The sequence below is a fragment of the Trematomus bernacchii genome, unplaced genomic scaffold, assembly GCF_902827165.1.
Source record: "Trematomus bernacchii unplaced genomic scaffold, fTreBer1.1, whole genome shotgun sequence".
Classification (NCBI taxonomy): domain Eukaryota; kingdom Metazoa; phylum Chordata; class Actinopteri; order Perciformes; family Nototheniidae; genus Trematomus; species Trematomus bernacchii.
The window spans coordinates 17,477,317-17,503,699 of NW_022988050.1; the positions used below are offsets into that span (position 1 = coordinate 17,477,317).

Here is a 26,383-nt window from a genome sequence, read left to right on the forward strand (position 1 = left end):
CAAATAATGCTTCAAGTGTAAATATGCCGGATTTTAGCTTTGAGCTAATTTCCATCCGTAGTCCCTGACATACAACATATAGTTAGTTTACCTCATTTTTCTCTCCAAAAGAACCGATAAGAGTACCGTTAAAAGACCGGACCGATAAGCGGTATCGATAAAAGTAGTAGTACCGTTAAAACCTTAACGATACCCATCCCTAGTAACATGCAACATACACATTAATGCAGCAGCAATATTAATAGAGAAACATCAGACATAATAGTAAAACACTGAAAGGGAACATTTTATTGCACCAGGAGCTATCTTGGGACTTTTACTGCGACAACGTTGACTTGCCTGTGAATAAAAAATAAACCATAGTGTTGGTGATCTACACTGTTGTCATTCTTCTTTGAACAGCAAGACCGCTAACACCCTATTTCAACAATCACACTCCCTGTAATTTACATAATTAATAGATAGTTTAGCTTCTCACCATCATTTGCTGTGGCCCACTGATGTTAACGATCGTAACTGAAAGGCTGCCTGCCAAACGTAAACATTCAGCCACGTGACTTGCAAACTCTCGCAAGAGTTTTACACAAGACGGATCCTTTCTAGCCATAACCTTGTAACCCCTCCCCCGGCCCTGGCGCGAGCGTGGAAATATGATTGGCGGCGATTTCATTTGAACGGGACGGCGCAAAACGAGAAGCATTTCGGATCCAAGTAGACGGAAGGAATGAGGTATTTGTGGTCTACAATGACAGAGAAGAGACTGTCAAGTTTGGCTGTACTCAGCATTGAATCAAAACGCACTAAAGCTTTAAATCTTAATACGTTTGTGAGGCGTTTTGCTGAACAAAATGGTAATCGCTACATTCAGCTGTTATAGGCATGTCAACTTGATGCTCTGCTCACGGATGACTCGATGAGCATAAAAAACTGTTAAGATGATGACCTTACGTGTGTATAACATTTTTCTTCTTTAATAATAATAATAATAATAATAAATTCAATTTATAATGCACCTTTCATTGCTAGCAGCAATCCCAAGGTGCTACAGGAGGCATAATAAAATAATTGGTCTGCCCCCAAAAAACAGTTGCAAGTCCTGAGAAAGTCAAATAAGACGGTGTGTAAAACTACACTGCCCAGCCAAAAAAAAGTAACCACTTTGATTTAACTAGGCCAGTAGGTAAGGACTTTCCACTGGATAATAACTGCAGCGATGTATATGTTTTAGCTGAATACACGTTTTTTAACCCTAACTGATGCAGTTAGTCACTTCTTTAATGTTTGTTCTTTCTGATGTAAAGTCAAGGTTGTAACTGTTTGCAATGAAGTTGTGGGGCGCTGAACTGTTCCTTTGAATCTTTTGATATATGATAGTAATTACTTGTCTTTCAAATTTGAAGGAGGGTGAGCAAGCATCTTTAGGAACATTCATCATTAACTCCTCCAAAAAATATAGTTTATTTAATAATAGCACTGAATATGTGAATCATAACAGTGATTGACAGCTGATAGGAATAATATGATTGTTAATAGTATCATATTAAATTAGACAAACATCGACGAGACAGTTAATTAATGTACTTATTGCAGCAGTCTGCATAGATTTGGTACCCCTGCTGGTCTAAGAGTGAGACAAACTCATTCAGTTATTGTTCAGTTAAAATTAATTCAATTATGTCTGCCACCTTATATATTTATATGTAAGGCTTTACTGATGTGCCACAATAATGTCACCAAATGTTGAGTTAAAATATAAATATTGTGGCTTTCCAAGTTAACATTAATTGATATGACTGCGATTAAATCAGCATATACTTCTGCCAGGGGATGCCACCCCTGAAATTCTCCTGCCACCCCATGAATATTTTTCTAGATCTGCCCCTGGTCGTTGTACTATAGGCAATGACAATACAGTGGAATGTAATCTAATCAAGCTAAGAATGCCTGATTGATTGGCCCATCTGATTGGTTAGTTGGGCTATAACTTTAAAATACACTTCTTAAACTATTGGTTGCACTTGAAATACACACAGCTGTCTTGCCACTGTGTAATGGCTGCAGAGACAGAATTAATCACATTAAAAATAAAACCAAAATGATGGGCATAGTGCATGTAAACCAAAAACAATGTTGGTGGCAGCTACAAAATTATTCCCATTATTAATGAAGATATGAACAGAGGAGACACTATGAATTTGATGTTGCTCCTGAGCCAAAACACTACCCCCCCCCCCCAAAAAAAAACACCCCCCTCCAGCTGGTTGCCAGTTTGAGATAAATTGCCATATTAGTGTTCAAAATAAAATGCAAGCAGCTTATGCAATAACTTGTTCTGTTGTGTTTTAGTGATTAGAAATGACTCATAACTGCTTCTGAAATAGCTGACTCTACAGAAACTAACATCCGGCTGCGTGTCATATAGTAACTTAGCTCGTTAAACTTCACTTACACACACGTGGTGTTATAAGTGGGCAGCAGACAGTTAGCGCTGCATGCTAAAGGCTAACAGTTAACGTCGGGAAGCTAACAGAGGTATATTTACCCGCTTCTGAAGAGTACTTAATGACATTAGTCGGGGCCATGTTGTGAAGAGGCAGACTGTTAAAACGCCTGATAGTCCGTCTGAAAAGAGAGAGCCTAATGTTTGAAGCTTTCAGAGACCCAAGCCATCGGCTCTTATTTTCCCGGAAACTCAGCTGCTTGGATCGAGGTCGTTTGAGGTAGCAACGTTTACACTTCCGGCAAATGGCCTTCACAATAAAAACGTGACCACACTAACTTACGCTAACTATAGATCACATTTCATGTCATTTGATCGTTTAGCTTAATAATTTCATTCAAACGCGTGGTCATAACTAAAAAAATCAAGGTTTTTAGCTATGCAATAGATAGATAAAAAAAAAGCCTAACTTTTTATATAAAAACTTGAACCTTGATCAAAATCATAATTTAAAAATGATGAAATCAAAATTATTGATTTGACTTTCTTTTAAACCAATAAGTGTGACAAGTACACTTTTCTTAATATTTGATGTGTGTTTTAATATGTAGACCAAATAGGTTTTTTAATTAACAAAATGTTATATATATTTTTTTTTAATATCCATCTCCAGTCCTTCTTATTAAAAATAAGCAAACATAAAGGTCTGCTTATTAAAGCTACCATGTCTATAACTTCCAACGCAAACATCTTTCAACTCAGAGAAATTGACATTCATTCAGTCATAAATTCAGTCGGCTGAGTGCATGTTGTCCCCTCTGTCTCCCCATTTCTAGTCCATCAGAATCATGTATGCTATCATTAAAGATAAAAAATAATATCAATAAACATAAATTAAAAGATATTAGTACAGTATGCATACAATTAGGAAAGTGTTGACACCTGTACTGAGAAGAAAGCGGTTTGCTAAGAGTAGCTGTGTAAACAGGCCTACATCTTCTGAAGCTTTTACCTGTGTAATAGGTTACTTTCAAAGTATATCTTCAGATAGCATGTGTTTTTTACTTTCTAATAACAAAACAAATTGTATTACTGTATCACCAAGAGCATCATATATTGTGAATACTCTGATTAGTCAAATAGCATAATATCTCCACGATATGGCGAGTTCACCCATAAAATCACCAACCATCAGGAGGATAACTGCTCTTACGTGAATTAACAGGTATATCATTCTGTTGACAAAACAGTTTCCCTTAACATGTTTAATTCAAACAAGTTCCAAAAGTCAGATAACTGTTCCTTTACAGCGTACTTTCAATATCAATACATCTAGAAAAATACAATAAAATAGACAATGCTAAAGGTGTGTAACGCATGTCATCAGTCCAATGAGCGGACCATGCCTCTCAGTCAGTGTGCAGAGGGTTTCCTGCAGAGGGTTTCCTCATGAGTCCACATTCAGAGGTTAGTCGTCCTTGGGCCCCCCCTTCAGGCTGGACCTCTGCTTTTTCTGGTCCGTCTGGCCCATGGTTTTGTACAGTTTCTTCCGTGCCTCCTTCTGTCTCTTCTGCTTGGCCTCCTCTTGCTTCCCCTTCTCCTGTAGGAACTCCTTGTGTTTGGCGTGCTGCGCCGTGTGGGCCTTCTTCCTCTTGTGGTGGTGGACCTGGCTCAGGGCGTTGAGCAGGGCAGCCACCTAAACATCGGGACAGGATAACCAGGTTTAGAGATATAGCACGTTTTCTGCTGGTCCAGGGTCATCATGTTAAAGCAATACACAACGAATCGTGTCTCGTTTGCACAGTTTTGGTTATGATTTCCATCACAAGTATTTCGGTTTTATACAGGTTTATAATACAAAATGCAATCACTTTTAAAATGAATAAACCAAGATTTCCTCAAAGCCTTTATCATCACATCTGTATTGTTACTATAAATGCAGTCAAGGTATATTGTTAGGTATATTATATTTGTATTTACTATATAGCAGCTGTTTATTTGAACTTAGATTGTATGTTGGTATCATCTGCTCAAAGTTTAGTTTGAGACAGAGATATATATGATTGGGGAATTGTTTTATTTTCAATTTTAAAATAATGTTTACAAAGAGTGATGCGTAGATGAAACAATAGATTATCCTAAAAGAATCAAGCATTGTTTATATGGTTATATACCATATTGTGTATGGTAGTATATGGGGATCATTTTTCATTCCTACCCTTCAATGGTTGAGCATTTTAAAATGTTCTCCGCTTTGTACGACATTTATACTCAATTGAGTATAAATCAGTGATTTGTCAGAGGTCATGAATGCTCTCTCATAACCCTGGATGCATCAGCTCACCTTCTTCTCGTGGGGCTCCCTGATCACGGTGGGCCTCTGGAGGTCTCTGGGGGTCTTTCCTTTGGGTTGCTGCTGTTTGAGTTTGCTCTTGAAGGGCAGCGCCTTCTGCAGCTCCTTGGGGATGTGGAGGCGGTTGAAGTGCCTCGGGGCTCGGACCACCGGCTGGAAGGGAATGGATCACATATCAGGTCAGGATTTATTACAGCCGTGTGAAGAACACGCACTACTACACATGCTTTAACTGCATGACAACTCTGTAAGGAGTTTTGATATCAAGCAAGCTAACAGAAAATACACAGTGAAATGTATAACGGGGCTCCAACTAATGATTATTTAATATAGATCTTAATTTTATTCTATTAATAAAATGCAAGGCAATTGTTATGGCTTCAAATGTCTCGTCCCACTGACAATCTAGTTGACAAGATATTCAATGTACTGATAAAAAACGCAAATTCTCACACTAAATGTTTATTTGGATAAAAATAATTATCAAGTATTAAAAAAAATCTTTATTGACATTCAATTATTTAATTTACTGATATTTCTTCTATTATTGTATTCCACTATTTAATATGTCTGACTTCTATTACTGTTTTGTTAAATAAAAATTACTGACCAACCCTGTAAATCAGGGGTGGGCAAACCTTTTGGCTCGGGGGCCACTATGAGTTTTAAAATTTGACAGACGGGCCGGGCCAGTAGCAGATGGTGGAAAAGTGGCGGCTGATATTGTATTCTTTTAAAACTGCAACGGTTTCTTGGCAAATAAGACATACAGCCTTATATCGCACTTCGGTGAAAAAATATTTAGCTGTCCACTCCTCATTAACATTGTCAACTTTTCTTTTCTTTGGTCCACTCATTGTTACAGATGCAGGTTCAAAGGTGAATTATTGCGTCACCGTTTGCGTCATGACGTAACCGTTTACGTGCTTTCTTATGACCCACACGTTGTTTTACGTCGCTGATTTTCTCCGCAACACCGCTCACAACAACACCAATAGAGGACTGCGTCGGGTACTTTTTAATCATACGAAGCCAGATTAAATTAAATAACTACTTCTCCAACCTTAAACCTTTCTCCAGAGTGCCGTGGTGTTTATTAATGTGGTTCAGCGGCATTATCGCCCGCTGCAGTGCTGCTCTTCCACCGGAGTTTAGTCTACTGTTAACTCACGGCAGCGGCCGCTGGAAAGTCTTCGCTGTCCGACTGTCACACAAGCAGCTGATACATATCCCCCATCCCCATAAGTGAATGTGTTTCAGTCTGAATTGACGCTGTTTGGTATCACAACGCTGTTTGGCATCACAACGCTGTTATGAAAGTTTCTCTGGCATTCTACAGGTGATGTTAGCATAGCAACCGAAGCTAATCAGACTATATTGACTACTTGTTGCTATCATATTGTGGCATAAGCCGTTTTCTACACGCATATTTTACCGGCGTAGTTTTCGTCATGATTTTACTTGTGATGGCCACATGTAGCCCATGTATTGATTCCACCCGATAGCTGCAATAATACAAAACAACAGGAAAACGTCTGCCTCTTCACAATGGTCAATAACAGTGAACGGATGGTCATTAAAGTAAGGTAAAATAAACAGAATCACACTAAGCCTGGTTAATGTTGCCTGACTTTATATAAGTGTTTTTTATAAGTGTGTGGTCGCGTTCTAGTCACTTTGCTCAGCACTCGCCATGAACTGTTATTGCTCAGGTTAATCTCGAACCCCTCCAATGTAAGCATGACGTATTTGGTTCTTGGATCTTGCCGGGTTGCAGAGTGGGGCCAGACTCCAGCAAAGGTCAATTGTGTCTAGAGTGCGCCATCTAGTGGGATCAACTGAAATGCCGGGTATTGCAGGAAAAAGGCAAAATGAATGCGGTCTTTACTATAATTTGGACAATTTTGTATCAATATCCGGCGGGCCGGATTAAAAAGCCCAACGGGCCGTATATGGCCCGCGGGCCTTAGTTTGCCCATGCCTGCTGTAAATCCTCATGAGTGTTAAATGCTGCGGATTCTTTTTGCTTTCTAAAACCTTGATGAAAAAGTCATTAAAATAAATACCCAGTAGTATAGTGGTTGGGACTTTTATCACTTATGACGCATTTCCACTGCAGCGCGTAGCACGGTTTAAGCGTGCCGTACCCAACCTGGCCCGTTTTTTGTTGCGTATCCACTAGGGCTAGTTCCGGCTCAGGGCTACCTTTTCACAGTTTTTCTGGCCCTCCAAAATAGTGGTTCTTTCCGGGCCAACAACCGGGCTGAATATGCTAAACTAGTGACGTGAGTGGCTACAACTACAACTACAACAAGATGAACATATTTGACCGTGATTTAATTGTAATACACGTTTCAAAATGATGCCGAAGTAACAACATACTGATACCGGTTAGTAAAAACCATGAATTAATGCTTTGACAAGTCTGCAGACAGACGGCAGGAGAAACACCTTTTAAAATGCGTGTTTTCTAAATGGAGATCGGCTAAGCTAACGCAGTATATGCTCCGACCGTCCACACTCACAACAACGGCCTACAGACATAAATAAACCAGCGACTGTATTCACCATGACACAGGCAGTCTGTGGTTTGTACTTGTTTAACTTTTGTCTAGTTTCTGAACAGATATGAGGAGCTGTGAGCTCTGAGTGCTAACAGCTAATGGCTGTGTTGGTTTTGTGTTTCGCATTGAAGATGACGCCACGGCTCCGCCTACACTGCGTTACTATAGATACTGCCCCAGCTACTAAACTGTAAACGCAGCATAAAGTGAGCCTGGCCTACCAAAGCCTAACTATACCGTACTAACCCGTGCGAGGCCCTGCAGTGGAAATGCGCCATTAGAGCAATGCACTGCTCCTTATCTCCATTATTTCATTGGGCCAGGTGTTCAGGCCTACCTTGTACAGAGAGTCTGTGTTGGGTTTGTTGCGGATGCCCAGGTCATGTTTGAGCTGGCCCAGCGTCCTCATGCCCGCCCAGCCGTCCTTCTGACTGACGGGCAGCAGCAGGGAGGTGACGGGGTTGTAGAGCTGAGGAACAGTCACCGGGAACCAGGAGCGCAGGAACACCACGTCTGCAACAAACACATCAGCATTAAGACCAAAGAGGCCCTCAGGAGCAACACAACTCTGTCTGACGTGAAATAAAGACAACAATAGAGGGGTGCAGGAATCGGTCCTAAAACCTGGAAATTAGGTACTTCCGGTTCTTTGTCTGGAAGTCAACTGTTAGATTACATTTTGAACATGCTTTTGGTTAAATGTCTAATATAAGGTCTGTGGTTAACACAAGCTGAAGAGATTTTCAAGTTTTGTTATACGATGTAAAAAACATCAATAAATACCAGTCTCGTGAAAGTCTAAAGCTTCTATGAGTAATAAAAACCACGGTTGCTAAAAAGTAAAACAAATTGGACTAAACGTCATCACACCGAGCATTAGCCGCCTTTAGCTTTGCGGAGGTGACGTGAAGTCATGTGACAGTGATTCAATTTTTTTTATAGCCTAATGTTAGCTTACTTTACTTCAGGCGATTACATTTACGCCTCAACAATAATTAAAGTGTTGTTAATAAATGGAGATTATCCTGCTGAACAAAAACATGGAAGTAGCGGAACGTGTTTGCTACAGAGCAATATTTCAAAATCCAATTGCATTGCAGAGCTCTTGTGATGCTGTCTTCACTACACTGTTATGAAGACGACAAGTATGTGAGTGTTACAGTCTGCAGTATAAGAACACAGGTGAAGCAGAAGCTCACCACTCATCAGCAGGCGGTCCTCAAACGTGGCTCTGTAAGCTCCAGCAGGTGTAGACAGAGCCTTCTTGATCTGACCTCTGACCCCTGATACTGTTCGTATAGAAGCGCCTTCAAATTTCGCTACCTCCAGCACTGTGTTGAACATGCCCTGTGAACACAGAGTCCAATCAAAACAATGCACATAACAAGTATTTACATATTAAACAACTGCTTCTTCACATCGTTGTGACTTTTTAATGGAGAGAAAAACACTAGCATCAACTCTGACTCTCTACAAATACAACAAATATGTTTGGTTATTTTGGGGCCTTTTACACGTTAAAGTCAGACCTAGATTTGTGTTTTTGTTGCAGTATATTTATTCCTGTTAGATTTGGTTTCACATTACAATGGTTGCACTAAAGAAGTACTCCCTATTCTCGCAATTTATGTTTTTTTATACAGGCTCTATTGCCTTTCACTGAAAAGTATACAGGCAGCAATATGGATTATACTCAGGTCTTAAGAAAACACGTTGTATCCTAAGAGACAAACTGAGACCTTCACTACCACCTGAAACATTAACTGTTTACTCTGCACTGATCACTCATGTAATTTTGGTTAAAATAAAACTGGAAAGTCCATAAGTCCAGACCAAAAAAGGTAGATTTGAAAGGGCCTTAGTTAGCGAATGTGTTTCAGTTATCAAGTATGTTTTCATTGTCACATGTCTGTCTTTTATGTAGTTCCTTCAACCAAGGACAATGTTTTCTTTTGGAAGACAACAGAATAAACCCTGACATTGATTATGCTACAGATTAGCCTGTTAACGAGTATACTTCAGATGTCTCTATAATGTGGGTTATGTCCACTATTGATCTCTCACATCTTATTCCAACTGTTTTAGTGTCCCCCTCAGAGCTGTAGACCTGAATGAGATAAAGATGATCAGAGGTTTCTCTACCTTGATGAAGCTGGTGTTCTTGAAGATCTTGTAGGGGTAACCGATGAGTTTGAGCTTCTTCACTACGGTCACAGACTTATCCAGGTCCAGGACGACTCCTGTGGCTGCAATACGGAAGTTAGCCTGCAGGGGGAAAACAGCAGTCTATAAGTAAACTACACACAGCTTTTAATTAGGGATGCCAGAAACTGACCATGATCAAATTCGAAAATCGGACAGCCCTGGCGAATATTAATCGATTATTCGCCTCCGCCCCCCCGCGGGAGAGAAGGAAAAAAAAGTATTTTCGCAGAGCTTGCATTTTACTTCATTTGCACTTGTCAGTTCGAAGTAGTTCCACGAGAAACTCTTCTTTGTTCATCTTTAGTTGTGTTGTTCTCACTGTTCTGTATATCGCCAATAAATCAATCGCACGTGTGACGGAGAAGGGGGGGGGGGGTCGGTGTGTAGCAGGCTGCAGCAGGCAGCAGCAGCCTGCACTCTGCGCAGCCTGCGCTGCTGGCTTCCTCCAAGTTTACAGTAAAACAAACTGGTGGTGTGACCAATGGCCATTTACAATTATTAATACTATTACTATTATTAGCATTAGTCTATATTTTGGTTGAAACTAAGCCAGGAAAAAAAAGAAAAACATAAATAATAATAAAAAAATATATAAATAAAATCGAATTTTAAAAATAATTTTCGATTATGGAGACTGTAACGAATATTCGAAAAATCGAATAATCGCTGGCATCCCTACTTTTAATGCATCATTACAAAGGAATAATTCAGTCAAGCTTTTTCAGACAAACTACTGATAACTGAAGCAACCTTTCACACTGATCACTGGAGAGGAGTGACTTACTTTGATTCCTGCTACTGTCTGAAGAGCCAGGAAGCCTGTTCCCTGCGGTGTGACCGGACCTGAGGGAGACATATTATTATTATGATATCAGGCATAACTAGAGAACACTTCTTGTCAAAAGCTCGGGAGTAAAAGTCTCAATAAACAAGAAGAAGTTATTCCACTGACTTTAGAGGGCCAGTATTAATACATCACAGATGATAGTTTTAGGCTATCAATATCACTTTTATCTAAAGCATGGAACCAGAAATATAAATGTATTTATTTATGAACGCAGCCAATGAAAGTGTTGTCTTATTTTAACCTGAATCTGATTATTGTGTTCATGTTCACACAGCCATTTAGAGAAAGACGCTACAACACACACTCTTTCTAGTTCCATGAAAAACATCCTTCCCTATAGTCCAGTGTGGGCTCACCCCAGATGGAGGCTCCACAGTGCATGTGCTGCGGCGTGTATTTGAGCAGGCGGTGGCGCCCGTTGTGGTCCTCGATGTGGTAGAGGGGGATGGTCTGGAAGCGCCTCCAGCCCAGAGACAGGATGAGGGGGTCTCTGGTCTTCAGGATGCGGTTGTACCAGCGGTGTTTCTTCAAACGCATCTGACACACAAAAACAAAAACAAATATTTAGATACATGTTTATAACATGCACAGAATGTGATTGGTGTTTTCTTGTATAACTTTTATGTTCTATATTTCTCACTGTAGGGTCCTCGCAGTAAAGATCATAAAGAGGATTTTCATACAAATATTGTGTTTTGTGCATTTATTGCCTCACTCATCACTCTAGACCAGGGGTGGGCAAACCTTTTGGCTCGGGGGCCACTATGAGTTTTAAAATTTGACAGACGGGCCGGGCCAGTAGCAGATGGTGGAAAAGTGGCGGCTGATATTGTATTCTTTTAAAACTGCAACGGTTTCTTGGCAAATAAGACATACAGCCTTATATCGCACTTCGGTGAAAAAATATTTAGCTGTCCACTCCTCATTAACATTGTCAACTTTTCTTTTCTTTGGTCCACTCATTGTTACAGATGCAGGTTCAAAGGTGAATTATTGCGTCACCGTTTGCGTCATGACGTAACCGTTTACGTGCTTTCTTATGACCCACACGTTGTTTTACGTCGCTGATTTTCTCCGCAACACCGCTCACAACAACATCAATAGAGGACTGCGTCGGGTACTTTTTAATCATACGAAGCCAGATTAAATTAAATAACTACTTCTCCAACCTTAAACCTTTCTCCAGAGTGCCGTGGTGTTTATTAATGTGGTTCAGCGGCATTATCGCCCGCTGCAGTGCTGCTCTTCCACCGGAGTTTAGTCTACTGTTAACTCACGGCAGCGGCCGCTGGAAAGTCTTCGCTGTCCGACTGTCACACAAGCAGCTGATACATATCCCCCATCCCCATCAGTGAATGTGTTTCAGTCTGAATTGACGCTGTTTGGCATCACAACGCTGTTATGAAAGTTTATCTGGCATTCTATAGGTGATGTTAGCATAGCAACCGAAGCTAATCAGACTATCTTGACTACTTGTTGCTATCATATTGTGGCTGTTGTCCATCATGGATAACCCCACCCATCCTCTCCACCTGCAGCTGGACAGTCAACGGAGCTCCTTCTCCAACAGACTGCTGCAGCTCCCCTGTCACAAGGACAGATACTGGAAAACATTCCTGCCCACTGCAATAACTCTGTACAACAAATCACCTCTGGCTGGAAGAGAACTCTCTGCTCCATAGTTTCTCTAGAAATAAAACCACCTTGTACATTTTACTCACACATAATCTGTTTCATATTTAATACTCCATAATTCCATATATTTTGAATATATATATATTTGTATATATATATAATATCTGTATGTATATTTTCTATTTTGTATTTTGACATGTATATTTTATATTTTATTTTATATTTTATTTTATTTTATTTCTATTCTTGTATATTTTGTTTTATTGTAAAATGCCTTTTATGCTGCTGTAACAAAAACAATTTCCCAATTTGGGATCAATAAAGTACGATCTATCTATCTATCTATCTATAAGCCGTTTTCTACACGCATATTTTACCGGCGTAGTTTTCGTCATGATTTTACTTGTGATGGCCACATGTAGCCCATGTATTGATTCCATCCGATAGCTGCAATAATACAAAACAACAGGAAAACGTCTGCCTCTTCACAATGGTCAGTAACAGTGAACGGATGGTCATTAAAGTAAGGTCAAATAAACAGAATCACACTAAGCCTGGTTAGTGTTGCCTGACTTTATATAAGTGTTTTTTATAAGTGTGTGGTCGCGTTCTAGTCACTTTGCTCAGCACTACTGCTTGGTACAACTTGTATTCGCTGTACTCGCCATGAACTGTTATTGCTCAGGTTAATCTCGAACCCCTCCAATGTAAGCATGACGTATTTGGTTCTTGGATCTTGCCGGGTTGCAGAGTGGGGCCAGACTCCAGCAAAGGTCAATTGTGTCTAGAGTGCGCAATCTAGTGGGATCAACTGAAATGCCGGGTATTGCAGGAAAAAGGCAAAATGAATGCGGTCTTTACTATAATTTGGACAATTTTGTACAAATATTCGGCGGGCCGGATTAAAAAGCCCAACGGGCCGTATATGGCCCGCGGGCCTTAGTTTGCCCATGCCTGCTCTAGACAGCAACTGTTCTTTTTGTTGCAACATTTATATATCTAATTCATCCTTCCTGGTCTCCGTGTGATGTTTGAATGACCACTACCACTACAGAGGAGGTCCACAGTAGATCTACTGAAGATCATAGCCAACGTACCTGCAGGTATCCCACATTGCCCTCCGCTGAGGCCAGGCCTCCGAGGATGATGGGATAATGGGGATCGAAGTTGGTGACGAACTCGCAGGGGAGGGACGGGATTTCTATTCTGACGTACATCCCCGGCCTGAAGCCCTCGTACTGCACTCTGGTCTCATCGTCCACATCCTGAAACTCCGCCCTGTTCAGCTGATGGAAGACAGAGAGATATTCTCATATAGATGTTCAGTATAATGAATCTTTGTCAGATGTATGATTCCAGCAGCTGTTATGTGTATGTTATGTGAATAACAGATCCTCCGTACCTCCGCCTGCTTCTGCAGCTCCTCCTTCAGGTCGTCAAAGTACGTGGCGTCTCCGTCATCGTACTCCGTATCGAATCGCTCCTTCAGCCTCTGTTTCTTCTCCAGACGCTTGGTCTTCAGGGTCACATCCTCATCCACCTTCACCAGACTCTCTTCTTGTTCATCGTCATCATCTTCATCGTTCTCATTATCCTGCAGATCACAAATCATCATCATACTGAGAAAACTAAAAGGTAATAATGAGTTGAAATACAACTGTTACCATTGGAATACCCTGTCATATGTTTGAGAGCCTTTAATGCCATCAAATATTAAGAAGATGCTTTTTATTCAGGACCTAATACATGTGTTTTTCAAATGAGCTGCTTCAGAGAATAGCTCTAAACATTCTACTGCTGTTTATCCATCCAAAACAAAGTACAGTCTGCAAAGTGCAAACTACAACACGGCACTACAGTATTGACTTTTTTTATTTTGAGTGTTTCTACATACCCAGAATACTAGAACACCCTTTCATTCAAGGATAAAACTGTAAAACCTCTCAAAGTCATACTTTTATTTCAAATCGAATGGAATAGCCATGTTAACTGCAGTACAGCCATCATTCTGAGATGCTTGTCCCTTCCTAATAGCGTCAAAGTTCTAGTAATACAGAAATGTAGTGAATATAGAACATCCTGACAACGTAGGGGTATCAGGATGTTCCACATTGTAATTGTAATAATGAGATAATTAAACATTAATATGTTAATAATACACATGTGATAAGAAAAAAACCCATCTCCACATTTTACACACAAAACCAAAAAAAACAACATATATCAGTTAATTGGGGTTCGCTGATGCTCACGGTCTGGTATTTTTTTGATAGGAGCCATAGTTTTTGAACAGGTGGCAAAATTGTCAGATATAATCCTCAATGCATTCTTAATGGGACTCAGTGCTGCAGTTGGTAAATCGTCATAAGTCGTCACCATGGTAACCTTTGATCTCTGGGTTTACACACACAGGTGTTTGAAAACATTAATTTACTACTACTTACATTTAATATCTTTATTTAACTCCTTGAGCCTAATTTCAGCTGCAGGAACCATTCAAATATCAAACTATTCAGCCTTTTCAGCACATGATGGGGACACTTTCAACTTCTTCAAAATATGTTATACTTTTTAAAACATTCAGCTTTTTAAAGTCTTTTTTTAACATGGAAGTCATTGCAATGCATTTGAGCTGTAACAATTAACACACACACACACACACACACACAAACAGACAGACACACACTCTCTCTCACACACACACACACTCTCTCTCTCTCTCTCTCACACAGACACACACCAATGATGATGAATGATCAAGAGAAGAGAGAGAGGGCGATCAAGAGAAGAGAGAGGGCGATCAAGAGAAGAGAGAGAGGGTGATAGAAGAGTGAGAGGGTGATCAAGAGAAGAGAGAGGGGCGATCAAGAGAAGAGAGAGGGCGATCAAGAGAAGAGAGAGAGGGTGATCAAGAGGAGAGAGAGGTGATCAAGAGAAGAGAGAGAGGGTGATCAAGAGAAGAGAGAGAGGGTGATCAAGAGAAGAGAGGGGGATCAAGAGAGAGAGAGGGTGATAGAAGAGAGAGGGCGATCAAGAGAAGAGAGAGAGGGCGATCAAGAGAAGAGAGAGGGCGATCAAGAGAAGAGAGAGGGCGATCAAGAGAAGAGAGAGAGGGTGATAGAAGAGTGAGAGGGTGATCAAGAGAAGAGAGAGAGGGCGATCAAGAGAAGAGAGAGGGCGATCAAGAGAAGAGAGAGGGCGATCAAGAGAAGAGAGAGGGCGATCAAGAGAAGAGAGAGGGCGATCAAGAGAAGAGAGAGAGGGCGATAGAAGATTGAGAGGGTGATCAAGAGAAGTGAGAGGGTGATCAAGAGAAGAGAGAGGGCGATCAAGAGAAGAGAGAGAGTAATGTAACCTCCTAATGTAATGTATAACTCCTATGAAAATGTTCAAAAAGTGCTCAAACTTCACGTGTGCCAACAGTCCAGCTGTGAAGACATCTACGGGACAGTTTTGAGACTTCTTCAAATGCCGTTGCCATGGCAACACAATGCTCACCATGAAACACGGTTTTCTCAAAACTTCAGTGAAAATGCTCGAAATGGCCTAAAACTTCACAGGTTTGGTAACGATGCAGCCATCAACACATCTAAGCGTATTATGGGGTGTTATCAAATGCCATTGCCATGGCGACAGATAATTCACCATCAAGTTAGTTCAAAAGTTTGCAGTTCAAATATTCTGCTGCTTTCCCAAGCCTTTTTACTTTTTCTCATCTTAATACAAATTCATTCACTACTACTTACATCTGATATTTAACTCCTTCAGCCTATTTTCAGCTGCAGAAACCATTCAACTATTACATTATTCAGCTATTTCAGGACATCAAGGCTATACATGTTTTTTTAAACCTTTTCTTTTAAATATTAAGCTTTTTCTGCATTTTTGTAGCTAAAAGCAGCTACCATTCAGCTAATAACATATTCAGCTTTTTCTGCATTTTCAGCTAAATTCAGCCACAAATGTTCAGTTTACAGCATTCGCACGCATTTTCTGCAGGAAATGCATTTTCTAGTTATATATTGCTTTGGCTCTGAAACTCATGTAGTGAAAGTCTGATAGTGTCCCTGTACATCAGACGTACCTCGGCCTGATCTCCAGGTTTGTTCTTGTGGATTTGTCCCGTTTCCAAATCCTCAAAGTCACCGTACAGCTCCTCTGCACACAGAGACACACAATACTTAGCTTTAAGGTCTGTTAAACAACATCGCACATCAACAGTACTGAAAGCACTCAACCGTGTAAAGAAACATCCTCATATGTCCGGTATTCAGAAATAATAATTGTTTTTATAACTTGGAGAATTGGTCCTCCTCTCTTACCGTCCTCCTTCAGCAGCGTGGCAGCATCTTGGCCCTCCTCCCACTTCCCCGTCACAAAGCAGTCCCTGATGGAGTTCAGCATCTAGAAAACAAAAACATGGCAACCTTTAAAGAATGTAGGTTTCATCTCAACATCTTTTTCTACTTATTTTCATACCAACAGCACGTTAAAAATCTCAACCACTCACCTCCTCCAGGTCCCAGTTGTGGGCGGAGTCGGGGGTGAAGCGGGAGCAGTCCACAGCATCCGCCCGGAACCTTTTACTCTTCTGAGGGCGGCTCACTCTGAACAGCCCCCCCAGCTCCTCCTCCTCATCCTCCTCAGAGTCATCTGCCGCCACAACTGAAAAAACAAAAAGGGATAAGTGTCAAAACACTGAAAATCAGAGGTGTATATGTTATCATGTGGATTAGAAATGTGTTTCCACATCATCATGACATTAGAACCAAAATGTACAAACATGGCTTAATGCACAGCTTCTGTTTCACTTGGAAATACTCTGTATATTTGGAAGATAATGTACACTAATGCGGCTTTCATTTCACACCAGCGCTTTTCCCTTTCTAGCTCCTAGCTAGAGCTTTTCTGGTTCAGCTCCGGTTTCCCTTTTCTGCTCCCGCTCTGTTCACACCGCCCAGAGCTGCCGCTTTGCTCACACCGCCCAGAGCTGCCACTTTGCTCAGCGCTACTGCTTGTAGGCAGGCATGACGAGACTCTTCAGTCGACCCATGTTCAGGGAGGTGGGTTTAGTTTCCTGCACGCCTCGACGTAAGAGAGACGTAAGCGACGCCGCCTCTTAGCTCCGAAGCTCTTGCTTCTAGACCGACAATTTTTTGGAGCTGGAAGTGAACCGCATTCCGGAGCTAAGAGGCGGCGCCGCTGCGGTGTGAAGAGGAAAAACCGGTACTTTTCAGGCTCCAGCTCCGAGCCAGCGCTGAAAACGCGTTGGTGTGAAAGGGGCATAAGTCACTTGCCAAGGATAATAATGAGATCATGAAATAAGACAATAATAACATATTCATTCGGATATTTTGTCCGGGGTGACGAATTGGCCAACAGTAACCAATCATATAGATAAAGAGATATATTCTCTTATGCTAAAAATACATCATTTCAATGGAAATAAATGTCATGTGCACATGCAACCAGAGTCCTACCTGAGCCATAAACCAGTTTTCTCAGATTGGGGATAGCTGCTTGTTGCCGTAGAAACGCTTCTGATGCTTTCTGCTGCAGACCGTCCTTCCACTTCAGAGCCCCTGTGGATGGAAGATAAATGAAATGAGTGATCCGTATCACTACCTAACATCGACAAAGGCTCGCTGCCTTAAGGTCCCATCGGACCAATTGAAGCTCTACCTATGAGAAGCTTTCTGAGGAGCCTGAGCTGACACATGGAACATCAAGTAACAGTTTCTGTACAGATACACATGTCGGAGTACACCAAGAAATAACAGTAACAGTGTAATCAATGAAAACAAAACTAAAAGAGCTGAACTTGGGAAATATTCTCAACACAAAAAACATGTTGTATCTGTTCTGGAGCTTTGGATCGTATGACATGCTGGGGTTTGCAGAACTTGCAGTGGAGTTCGCAAAGTTTTGCCCTATAAACTTAATGTGAAAATAAATGTTCTAATTCTGATCCAAACCGTATTCTCTCCTCTGTTTATGACTTAAGAACAGGTGACAACAAATCCAAAATCCTTGACTGATTTGTAAAAACTAATTAATTCCTGCAAATTAATTTACTTGTCAGGCTCAATTCTAGTTGTGTAACATTACTGTCATGTGTATATTTTAACTAGAAATGATTTGTATTGATGCATATCTGGACCGTTTGGTTTCGTTTAGAACATCTCAGATACCTAGGGCCAGAATGAGTATTACAACAAACACTTGGCATCTTAGCAAGAGCCACCTAAATCAGACTTAGAAAATGGAGAAATGATGTGATAGGATCAAAAGCTTCTAAACAGCTAATAGATGGACTTATCACAAACACAAAGGAGAAACAGAAAAGGTCATACATATTGGTCCTCTGTATCCCGATATTTGACCCATAATCTGAAAGGAAACTTAAAACAGCTTTTAGATTTAGCAGTGTATTTACCTAGCTCTTCTTCCTCCTCTTCCTCCTCCTCACTGCCACTCTTCATTGTAGCGTCAGCTGCATCCTCTTCCATTGATTCATCTTCAGACTCTTCCACACCGTCTTCCTCGTCCTCTTCAGAGCAGTGTCCAGAGTCTCCTGCTCTCCCGGCCTCCTCTCCACTCTCCTCCTCTTCCTCACTCACCTCCAGCTCGTCTTCACTGTCGGCGAACGCAGGCAGCTCTCCGCTCTGCTCCTGCTGCTCCTTCTTCTCCACTTTCTGTTTCTTCACAGGAGGAGCTTCTGCTGAAGGTTCTACTGTCACATCAGATTTGGCCCTGGCGCCTTTGAGAAACTTGGACAGGTTGTCCTTGTCTTCATCCTCTTCCTCATCCTCTTCCTCCTGGTCACTGTCCTCATTGTCACCTTCTTCATCATCACTGGACCCACTCTCCTCATCATCATCATCCTCCTCCTCCTTATCCTCCTCAGCGAAGACCACCTTTCTCCTCTCTCTCTGGGTGTTAGGGTCCCAGACAGACTCCTCCTGAGGACCCCCCTTCTCTCTAACACACACAAGAAGACAAGAAAAAAAAATCACATTTCCTTTTCAAAAGAAGAGTGCAGGATAATCTCTTAATCAGCAGAACATTTAAGACACTTTTTACCATTCTTTTGTCATCGGTGTGTTCCACGTGTGTACCCTTAATTAATACCCAGAGCTTTTGTTATCTTGCTAACTGTGGTTGTGTTTGACTCATTTAGTTGGAAACACACATATTGAGATGCTCGCGTTCATCCCCAGGGGAGGTGGGTTTAGTTTCCTGCACGCCTCGACGTAAAGAGAGACGTAAGCGACGCCGCCTCTTAGCTCCGGAGTCTTGCTTCTAGACCGACAATTTTTTGGAGCTGGAAACGAACTGGATTCCGGAGCTAAGAGGCGGCACCGCTGCGGTGTGAACAGGAAAAACCGGTACTTTTCAGGCTCTAGCTCCGAGCCGGCGCTGAAAACGTGTTGGTGTGAAAGGGGCATTAATGATCTCAAACATATGATTGGCATTTCAATCTCTTGTTTCTTATTGGCCGGCATGAGAGGTTGCGCTAGGACGCTCGCTCATGAACTGTTAGCGCCGTGTTATGCATGCCCACAGCACCTCGCGGGAACGTGCACAGCGTAAAGCAAATACTTTAGTTGATCTGTTCGCCAAAGTTGGGTTTGGAAACGATATCATTTCCTTTTGGCATGCATAACACGGCACGGAGCCCCTCTGCGGAGAAACTTTGGCGCTGTTCTGAGTTTGTTCTAATCTGTCAAAATGACGGACGGCTTTCAGATTTATCCGTCATTGTTAAAAAAAATCCATCATAGACGGAAAATATTCGGTTAACGCGACCTCTGGCCGGCATATAATGTAGTGTATTAAATCCTATTCCCTTCAGCTAAAACCAAATGTCGGCCATGTTTCAATAAAGTTGTAATGTTCATCCCTAGTGATGTGCAAAGTGAGCCTGTTTCATGCGAGAGTGCAGAGGGAGGCGTCTCACCCGCTCTCCTCTCCGAAGTCTGACGGCTCCAGGGTGGCAGAGCCGCTGAACAGAGACACTTTACTGGCGGCCATCTTGGCATCCAGGGTGGAGTGCGTGTCAATGAGAGACTGGACCAGCTCTGTGGTGGGCCGCACCTCCTCCTGCAGGGGGAACAAGACACATCTCAGCAGGTTCTAACAACACGTGTCATCTGATTTAAGGGGAACATTTTAGGTGAATGAATACAAGCAAATATAAAAACACACTGTATGCCAGAACATGTTTTTAACCCATCAGATGTTAGACACACTCTCCACACACCTGCTGCTGATGGACGTGGCTAGCAGGAAGGTCGATGTACACTGCATCTTTGTCGTACACCACGCCCCCGACGCCGGCCATGGGGGCATACAGCAGCCTCTCCTTCTCGTTCAGCGCTCTCTTCTTCTGAGCGGCCGGCAGGGCGCACGGGTCGGGCAGGAAGTTCACGTCTGTCACCTGGAAGTCTCCCACACCTGCAGGAGCAGCAGCACATCATGTTACTGTACATGTTTACAGCAATATATTTGATCACGAGTTGTTCTTTGTATTTGGGGGGTAAGTTAGAAGCTTAAAGTCTAAAGGCACGGACACACCAGGCCGATTATCGGTGGGCATCAGGCCGACGATGAGCGGCGACACGCCCTACTCAGATTGGTGGGTCCCGCACCGTCGGTTCTTTTCAGCCGTGAATCGGCGGGCAGTCGGCAAAATAAATCACTCTGATTGGCTGTTCAGCTAGCGAATCAGTGCATGAGAAGCAAAACGGAAGTGAGGGACGTAAACAAACTATTAAGAAGGCAAATCTGAGATTTCATTTAACTCCAGCTCTCGACACAGGTTCGGGAAAGCCCCATGAGTTTCTCGCTGTAGAGTGAAAATGGAACGCACACACTATTTGTTTTTGTTTATATCACGCAGTCTGTTCTTCTTCTCTCGGTGTATCACGCAGTCTGTCTTCCGGTTGTTGCCTCTTTTGAATGACGAATACACACTACAGCCGCCTGCTGGTAAGGAGAGTTATTGTCACTCACGCATGCGCAGTGCGTACGTGCTACTTGGCCGTCGGCTGAAGTCTTTGAGGTGTGTTCCATTGCAACACATGGCCAAGACGCAGAGACGCGAGGCGAAGCAACAATCGGGGTCCGTCTGTGTCAGTTCTTTGTTGTCAGATTGGTGTGTCCGGGCCTTTATATACACATTTTTATCAATCACTCTTCTGGCATAAAAAGAGCAACTTCATTAGTGCTATTCTGGAGCATTTCTGATGCGTGTTACAGTAAGTTTTCCTCTGTAACTCTGCCTATTTACCTGGGATATGGACCTGGCCTTTGTTTTTCAAATATGTCCCTCGCAGGTAGCCGTATAGGGACACTGTCCGGTCACACTTGGGGTCTTTCCTCACCGTCTCAGGGTCAGTTAAGTCCTCCATACTGTTTGCAAGTACAAAACAATGATTGATAAGTAGTGTACAGAGTAAAAGCATGACCTGTATCAGTTACACATTAACTGTTCCTTTAATTAACATACTATCAATTATTTTCCAATGTGGTTATTGTCAACACCTGTATATTGCAACACCCGCACACGTTTTCACACAACACTCAAAAATGCATGAATGTTTACAGTGGGGTGGACCCATGGTGATGTCGGGCCTATTGATAGACACTAGAATGTGAAACATGGCTGTCTTACTTTGTATAAGCGCTTTTGTGTTTTGTTATATATAATCTCAGTGTTTTCTGATATGTCATATGCAGTAGGAGCTATAATGTTTAGTAGGTCACACCACTTAAAGCTGCGCTGCAGTGAAGTGCTTCTGTATTTTCAGGTGAGCAAAAGTATTGAAACAGGTGTATATTAAATACGAGACAAACTAGCTGTATTGCAGTATTGAGATTTATATTGCATCATTATTGTAGTTATCGGGTAAATGACGTGTGTGTGTGTGTGAAACAGAGCGTCACCTGTTTGCTAATATGGACTAATGCCTGTAGTGTAACCACCTATAGCTTGCTAAATAAAAATACATTGTGTATATTTGCTGTCAAGTCAGAGTGTTTTGAGGGTTGATTGCCAGCAGGCTTATTGATATGTAAAGTTTCATGCAAGTTAAAGATTGCATATGAATGTTCATTAAATGATGTCTTCGTTTAGACGAAAATTAACTATCTACTGTCTCTAAGTGTAAACTATCTAATGCTGGAACTCTGCTGTAAACATACTGCTTAAATGTACGATTGGGGTGAAATGAAAGAGTCATCAGTTAGCACAGTCAGAACCACTCACCGGTCCGCCAGCACATAGGGATGGGAGGTTTGCCACACCAAGGGACGGAACTTCATCACTGAGATGAAGCGGCCGAGGTTCTTCACCTCCTGAGTCTGATATTCACCGTACACCATGCCGGACAGGTAGAACAGCTTGGCCCCCTGGCAGGTTCAAACATAAAAACTTTAATCACACATACTGTCAAGGTAAATACAAATATCAGTGTACAAGATCCTCTATAAAGCAGCAGGGGTCATTCCCAACAGTTCACTTGGATCCCGTTTGGTTTACCTGGTAGACCTCCGTCCAGAAGCGGTGTTTGAGGTTCTTCTTGGTCTTCCTTAGGACCTTGTTGTTCTTGAAGGAGTCCAGGTGAGTCAACACACCCATGATGCGAGGGAAGCCGTGCACCTGACAGATGTTCAGGAACTCAAAAGTCTCCATTTCAAAGCCAAAGCTGGCATCGATCAGCATCAGAACCTGCAGGGAAGGAACCATTCAGTTCAGTTAGAAAATAAAACTTCATCCAGCCCCTAGACTGTATTCTAGTCATGTTGTTGAGATAATTCCTAACAAACTCTGTTGGTTAGTGTCAACTCAGGGACATTTATTTTACAGTACATTTACTGTTAACAAGCAAACAAGAACATTGAAAAACGTACCAGATCAGCTACTTTTGCGAGGTCGATCATTGTATTAATGTCGTTGTTACACTCCATGAAAGTGAGGCGACGCTTCTTTCCTGAGAATACAAGGAGAGAAATTATAAACCAATACGGATGAATGTCTAATAGTGCACAGATGGCTGTAATTTAGATCGATTATTGCCCAATGTCTCATTTGTTTTGACCACTATTTTTATGAAAAACAGACACACTAAACCACTTTTTTTGATGATGTCAAGCTAAATATATTAAAAAACACGAGCTCTTTTTAATCATGAGGTAAAAGCTAATGGACATAGATTCAATTTGATTCATTCACAACAAGTATTTCAGTAGAAAACGGTCAATAGCTAAAATATCTTAACAGCAGCAGGAAGTGGACCATATAATTACTTGTATTCTTGACAGAAGTATATTAATACTACACAGAATTGATATTTTATTGTAAGAAAGTTTCAAATATTTTTATATATTTGTTGTTGTTTTTTTTGTTTCCTATTCATCTAATAGAAGTTTTCACATGCTTTGTATTTAAAGAAAACCCATGAAGATCTGCAGGAGGTGCTGCTGAGCTGATATGGAATGACCCATCTATTCAAGAAGAACTGGGTGCCAATCTCACCAGAGACGATGGTCACAGGTCCAACAATGTCCCCCAGCTTCTGCCGGGTGAAGTTTTTGATCAGGCAGCGGATCAGGGTGCTCTTTCCCACCTTAGGGGGTCCCATTACTACAATCACAACTGGAGGGGGTTCAAGGGGAGTCCGGTCTACCAGGGGGATGTGATGCTTTTTGGTCTTTATGTCCTGGGACCTAAAAAGATATACATGATAAGTAGTTCATTACTGTTTGCTTCATTTATCACATTTTTATTGGTGGACCATGGGGCTGCACAATCAGTTGCATTTTTCTCTAAATTACAATATGTGCACTATCCTTATTGCAGTAAAGGGCACATTATGAAACAATATCTGAATGTAGTATTGTGGAGCTACAGAGGAGCCACAGCCTACCAACTGTATTCTACAGACTGATTGAAAAATCATTGTTTGGTACAGATCCTCATAAAATAAATCACACTATTAAATAATAATTCTGAATAATATTTATCTGAATAAATATGTTTTTAATAATGTTTGAATACACTTGAGTTGACCTGATTATTGGGTCATTCTACTTGAATTCCTCCCTTGTTGGAAGTGGGCATTAAGAACAACAGAACTGACATCAGGTCTGGATGCCGGCAGAGCGCAGACTGACCTGTGGAACGTCTTGGCCATGCGTACAGCCGACTGCACAGCGAAGGCTTTGGGGTTGCGTTTGCGAGCATCTTCCTCTGTGGTTGGACCCTGCTTCTTCAGCTTCTTCCTCTCTGCCTTCGGCCCGCTGTGCTTCTGCTGATGTTTCCTCTGCTCCTTCTCTTTCCCCTCCATCCTGTCCACTGAAGCACACACAATTCCTCTTGGGTTTATCTTCACAGAGACTCAGAAGGGCAGATCCCAATGAAAATAACTGGGATTGATTCAAGTATTCATTGTTGCTATGCACACTGACATATACCAACAAGGACTTTAACAAGACAGTGAAAGTGTTGAGAAAAAAGGGGGATATAACTAAAAGCTATTATGTTTACTGTGATGGAATGGGAAGTTGCTGCCTGGAGAGAAGGAGAAAAAACTGGTGAGTTCACCTATAGACTAACGGCAAGCGATATGGATAAACTCTCCATCACAGAGCACTCTTACGGTTAGCAAGGTTTTTTCAGCTCAAGCACTTATCATGTAGAATGGGTAAAAAAATAAAGGCCATTTGACTATTTGTCTGTGACTGACTGTTGTTCATATTCAAAAGTTTAATATTTCCACGCCTAGTTGTCATGTTTGCACCTGAGAGAGGAGTTGCACAACTGCAACTGTTAATATATTAAGGTTAATCTTTGCATCCACCCCTCATAACGGTTTAAACTCAGTTCAGTTTAATTTGCCAGATCTAGGTGGCACCTTATTGCAGCGGCACTCAGTTTGTTTATTGAGTTTTCATATTTATAACACTTTTTTACATTTTTGAGTGTGTTTTACTGTTGATTTAAACCCATGTGCATTGCCTTGTAAACAGGGTGCTGTAACAAAACAACTTCCAAATTAGGGATCAATAAAGTGTATCTAGTATTATCTTAGAATAGATTACACACATAGTTATGGTTTGTGTGTAAGAGCATGATCAGTTTGGCACATGTTATAGCAGAGAATGTTGTACAACATGCTTTGGCAATACTCTGTTTTCGATATGGTCATGCCAATAAAGCTCCTTTGAATTTGAATGTTGACATGTAGTGTTAAATCATGTAAGTGATGAGAACACTGAAAAGGCGCCTGATTCACCTTTTTCTTCCTCAGTGACATGTGATACAATTAACCACATACTAACAATAAAACTGTATCCTGTATAGTAACTTAGGACAACTAAAACATAAAAACAACTGAATATTGTTGGTGTGTGTTACTGGCACACAAATATGATGCAATAGCAAAATCTCTCAGAAAGGTAATTATATGTTAAATCCATGTTCACCATTACACCAACAAGCACATGAGCTTCGTGTTATCTCAGTGTGAGCTTCAGGAACACCGCTACCAGCCGCAGTAACGAGGCTCTGTGTGTGTGTAGCAGTGAAGCTAAAGCTAGCTTCACATATCTGGTAAATGTTTGGGAAATAATAATTCATTAGTCGCAATACCTGCAGATAAAGCTGTTGTAGTCCAGTCAGAGTCAGTTTTCTTCACTTCTCACGTGTGTTTGCATCCCCGACCCGGAAGCGAACCAAAGCGTCACTCCGTAGGAAACCGGGTGGAAACACAATGCTAAAAGGTTCCGCCCTGTGGAACAGACAACAGCGCCCTCTGCAGGCCCGCTTCAGAAATCAGAATAACGTGGCCTTTGCTTCTCGAATGATGAAAAAGGATGCATCTCTGTTCAAATTTGAATTGCATTTGCCTTTCTTTTTGTATTATAGACTAGGCAGAATTTCAGAGAATGTGCTTATTTAAAAATAATTAATGTTGTGTTTATTCATGCTATACAACATTTCTAGGGGTATTAAGGGGTGCTGAATCCAAATATGCTGTATATGAAGCTCAAAAATGTCCCAGAATGCCTCAAAATTGAGAAATCTAACATGGCCGCCACCGCCAGGCTGAAATCTATTTTAGTACATTACTTTTTGACGAAACAAGGTACAAACTTGAATTAAATTAAAGGTCAGAGGGCCTAGGTATAAAAGTCACGGCTCGCCACTGATATATGCTTTTATTTGCTCCAATACAGTAAGAACATATGGGTGGCATTTTAATGTTCAACTCAATAACAATACAAATCATACTGAAATGGTAAAAAGTATCTCATAAAACACCACCATATATCAA

The 26,383-nt window shown here is 41.4% G+C and overlaps 2 protein-coding genes across 2 annotated transcripts in view; both read right to left on the minus strand.

The window, feature by feature from the left end:
* Nucleotides 1-2,698, minus strand: part of mtr (5-methyltetrahydrofolate-homocysteine methyltransferase) — a 54,384-nt gene extending 51,686 nt beyond the window's left edge. The window contains exon 1 of the mRNA XM_034120168.1: nucleotides 2,543-2,698. Coding sequence (XP_033976059.1) covers nucleotides 2,543-2,582 — 40 coding nt within the window. The 5' untranslated portion in view covers nucleotides 2,583-2,698. The remainder of the gene's footprint in view (nucleotides 1-2,542) is intronic.
* A 992-nt stretch (nucleotides 2,699-3,690) lies between these two features.
* On the minus strand, nucleotides 3,691-25,842 carry bms1 (BMS1 ribosome biogenesis factor). The gene is made up of 23 exons (XM_034119694.1): nucleotides 25,699-25,842; nucleotides 24,222-24,402; nucleotides 23,584-23,774; nucleotides 22,959-23,038; nucleotides 22,588-22,776; nucleotides 22,315-22,457; nucleotides 21,337-21,458; nucleotides 20,308-20,501; nucleotides 20,005-20,147; nucleotides 18,481-19,025; nucleotides 17,525-17,626; nucleotides 16,555-16,709; nucleotides 16,367-16,448; nucleotides 16,129-16,202; nucleotides 13,447-13,638; nucleotides 13,142-13,330; nucleotides 10,766-10,946; nucleotides 10,347-10,405; nucleotides 9,500-9,622; nucleotides 8,557-8,704; nucleotides 7,695-7,870; nucleotides 4,785-4,946; nucleotides 3,691-4,136 (listed from the first exon to the last, which is right to left on the minus strand). Exons 2-23 carry the CDS (start codon nucleotides 24,392-24,394, stop codon nucleotides 3,909-3,911), a joined length of 3,651 nt encoding a protein of 1,216 aa, XP_033975585.1. The 5' UTR covers nucleotides 24,395-24,402; nucleotides 25,699-25,842; the 3' UTR covers nucleotides 3,691-3,908.
* Between the last annotated feature and the right edge of the window lie 541 nt (nucleotides 25,843-26,383).